This window comes from Drosophila guanche, unplaced genomic scaffold (assembly GCF_900245975.1).
Source record: "Drosophila guanche unplaced genomic scaffold, DGUA_6, whole genome shotgun sequence".
In the NCBI taxonomy this organism is placed as follows: domain Eukaryota; kingdom Metazoa; phylum Arthropoda; class Insecta; order Diptera; family Drosophilidae; genus Drosophila; species Drosophila guanche.
Window position 1 is genome coordinate 234,426 of NW_022995774.1, and position 4,103 is coordinate 238,528.

The 4,103-nt window shown below is 40.7% G+C and overlaps 1 protein-coding gene across 1 annotated transcript; it reads left to right on the top strand.

The window, feature by feature from the left end:
- Positions 1-877: 877 nt before the first annotated feature.
- On the top strand, positions 878-1,236 carry LOC117591336 (60S acidic ribosomal protein P1-like; the record flags this gene model as incomplete). Its single annotated transcript, XM_034284561.1, has 1 exon — positions 878-1,236. A coding segment is annotated over one exon (327 nt), but the record flags the coding sequence as incomplete, so codon positions are not given.
- Between the last annotated feature and the right edge of the window lie 2,867 nt (positions 1,237-4,103).

Consider the following 4,103-nt stretch of genomic DNA (forward strand, 5'->3'; position numbering starts at 1 on the left):
TTATACCCGGCACTTAGTACTACATCTGCACCTTAGCGGTGTTTTGTCAAATTTTACATATTTTCTTCATGTGTCATCTACATCTACACTTCTCTCACCAACACGCTCCTTTAGCTCGCCGCCTTTCCTAGACACACACACTGCAGATTCGCGGCAAAAGGCAGAGGCAGCGCCCGCACACTAAAAAAAAAAACAAATATAAGCTGCGGGACGGGGTGGGTTAAAGTCGGCAGAGGCAAAGGCAGGGGGAGGGCAGAGGCAGAGTCCGAGTGAAGCAGAAGCAGAGTGTGAGTAAGAGAATGTAAAAATAACAACAAAAGCTGCAAATTAATTTCTTCATTGTGGCTATAATAATGATCCAATCGGATCCCAATTTGATCTTATCTGATAGATATGGTCAATCCCTACAGAATGGCGTTTTTAGTTTTCTTTTATCTTCAACATTGTAGAGTTGGGAGGTTTTTGCCCTTTTGCGGGGGCGGAAGGGGGCATGGCTAATTTCTGAAATACACTTGTAACAGTGTGAGCATACAGAAGTCTAGATGCAAAATTTGGTGGCTCTAGCTTGTATGGTCTCTGAGATCCAGGCGCTCAACAAGACGGACGGAGGAACGAACAGACGGACAGACAGACAGACATGGCTCAATCGACTCTGCTATTGATGCTGTTCATGAATATATATACTTTATGGGGTTGGTATGCTAATTGCATTAGCATTAATATAATTTATCACATTTATTACTACACAAAAAAATTGTACAACAAAAAACGAGAAGGGACGGACGTGTGAGAGGCTTCTTATGCGTAAAAACTTTTATACCCGGCACTCAGTACTACCTCTGCACCTTAGCAATGTTTTGTCAAATTTAAAATTTTTTCTTCATCTGTTATCGCCTGCGTTTACGCTTCCCTTATTGATGACGTTGTTGCCGTGACGGGTGAGAAAATCTCTACCATCCTGAAGGCCGCCAACGTTGAGGTCCAGCCCTACTGGCCCGGTCTCTTCGCTAAGGCTCTGGAGGGCGTCAACGTGAGGGATCTGATCACCAATATCGGCTCCGGAGTTGGTGCTGCCCTAGCTGGTGGTGCTGCTGCCCCCGCTGCCGCTGATGCACCAGCCGCCGAAGCCAAGAAGGAGGAGAAGAAGAAGGAGGAAGAGTCCGATGTGTCCGACGACGACATGGGATTGGGCCTGTTCGATTAAGCATCCAATATCTGCTTATGAACCACATCCATTCCGACATAACATCCACCGTGTTTGTGTTTTTTTTATCTCTATGAAGTAATGTTTTTTATTGCCGACTTTCGTACACGTTTTATGTACAAATTCAACGAAATATAAGCGTTTGCGAAAAGTGAAAAAAACGAGAAGGGACGTGTGAGACGCTTAGTACTACCTCTGCACCTTAGCGGTGTTTTGTCAAAATTTAACATTTTTTCTTCATCTGTCATCTACATCTACAGCACTTCTCACACCAACACGCTTCGTTCGCCTTTTCCTAGACCCACACACTGCAGACTCGCGGCAGAGGCAGAGGCAGCGCCCGCACACAAAAAAATAAGCAAATATAAGCTGTGGGACGGGGTGGGTTAATAGTCGGCAGAGGCAGTGGCAGGGGGACGGCATAGGCAGGGGCCAAGTGAAGCAGAAGCAGAGTGTGAATGAGAGAATGCGAAAAAACAACAAAAGCTGCGGGACAGGGTTGGTTTAGCCACTTCAAATTAATTTCTTTATTGTGGCTACAATAATGATCCAATCGGATCCAAATTTGGTGATCTGATAGATATGGCCATTCCCTACGAAATGAGCTTTTATGGTCTCTGAGATCCAGGCGCTCAACAAGACGGACGGACAGACGGACGGACAGACGGTCATGGCTCAATCAACTCGGCTATTGATGCTGATCAAGAATATATATACTTTATGGGGTCGGAAACGTTTCCTTCTGTGTGTTACATACTTTGTGCACAAATACAATATACCCTATTTACTCTTCGAGTACCGGGTATAATATGTACGCGGTGGGTCTATGCAGATTTTAGTGCCATAATTGGGCATCAAATTTAAAGTCAGTTGTCCAAATTTTGATTTGCTGATGCGAATGTGGAGAAAGAAGTTGTGACGACGCTTAATATTGGTAGGATATAAGTAGTTATAACTGTTGGGTTAACGTAGTTATCAGGGACACTATTTGGATGTATCATGAAGTTTTTTGTTATATATGGTTAAGTTTTCACTAGGAAGTCTTATATTTTATTAAGCATTTAGGAGAGCTAATTATGAAGTTTTGGTTAGTAGTAAGTTTATAATTTTCATTATTATATTGCAAAGACAACTTCTGAAGGAATAATTTAAGTTCAAGCCCACGGTGGTCGGAGAACGAAGCAGAGGGAGACCAACGGCACGAGCGAGAAAACACTTGGTGAAATTAGTAACAAGGTGACGTCGTCGGAGGAGCACCAGCTTATTCACCACGCTCTCTCAGCTCTCAGAGAGGCAAGCGCCAAAAACAGATAGCAAACGTTTATTGGTAATTTCACCATGATTTCACCATGAGCTGGTGGGCATAAAGCATAAAGCAACTATATAAGGAGGCCTCGTCGGTGGCAGAGTTACTCGCTGCTTTACCCAATTCTCAGTGCACGTTTGCTTGTCGACGCGGAAGGTTGGTTGCGGACAAATTTTGTTTTTCAATTATTTTTTAAATGTTCTTTTTTCAGAACACAGACTACTATTATGTAGCAAATTATTAAAAATTAAATTATGAAACAATTATTATATTTTTCACATTGCCTTCAAATTATTAATCAGCACACTCCATTGTCGTTGCCCTCACACTTACAGAGAGAGCCCTTTCACTCGCACTTTTCACTCGCACTAGTTCATAATTTTTTCCGACGAGACTTCTTTACATAGTTGCTTTATGGTAGTGGGCCTCGAATCATGAAGAAACTATAAGGAGGCCTTGTTCATGAAGAAACTATAAGGAGGTCTCGTCGGCAACACTAAGCAGAAGGGGCGAGTGAAAAGTACGAGTGAGAGGGTTCTCGCTGCAAGTGTGAGCGCAACGGCAATGGAGTCATGAATGGAGTGTGCTGATTAACCATTTCAAGGCATTGTAAAAAACACGAGTTTAGTTTGTTTCATAATTAAATTTTTAATAGTTTGCTACATGATAGTTGTCTTTTTTTTTTTTTGGACGTAATTTTCTTATTAAGAGTCTTAATCCTAAAGTAAATACGAATATTGAAATTGAAAGTTTTTATATCTAAATTACAAGTAATGCTTTCGGCAGCCGTTAACAATTTTTTTTGTAAATCGGTAGTTATTTTAATTGTATCGCTTACTGTTTTGAGAACAATTAATTCTAGCTGCTTAATTATTTGTTTATGTGATTCGGATGGTTATCTTAACCCGCCATGCGACACTTCGTCGACATAAGTGAAAGTGTGTTTGTCGCCAACATTATTTTCGATTTTTAGCTTTCGTACCACGTACCCTGCTAGGTATTCGATAGAGTCCTCCGTCAGCTCGTCCAGCTCCTCTAAAGCTGCGGCACTCTCATCGATACCGTCCTCTTCATCCTTTGCATTGAAATGGTTTACTGATTTTGAACGTAAATCTAAGTTGAGCCATTCATCGGAAGTGTCTTCGTCCACATTTTGGTTAGAGGACAAGAGTTCTGTGTTCTTGGCTGAATGCAAACAAAATAATAAACAAAAGTTATAATAATTAAAGAAAAACATAAACATAAACATACAACAAAACACAACGCAAAATACAACAAACATACAAATAATCACGATCAAAACTTTTCTGAAAGAAAGCTAAACATTTGACAATTAGTATTGTTAAAATCAATTATGTATACATTTATTGATATAAGTTTGTCATACCTGTTATATATTTTCTTAACCTATACTTAAACTGAAGCTGAGTTGGATGGTCATACTGTCCACCTTTGGACCTCATGGCGCCAAAAAAGTTCTCAACAATGTTACTTATTAATATGTACTGTATCTCATACTTTTCCGATAGATAGCAATACAAACCATCAAGGGATGCATTGTTGACTAAAATGCCTTTTTGGAAGGGCAGCTTA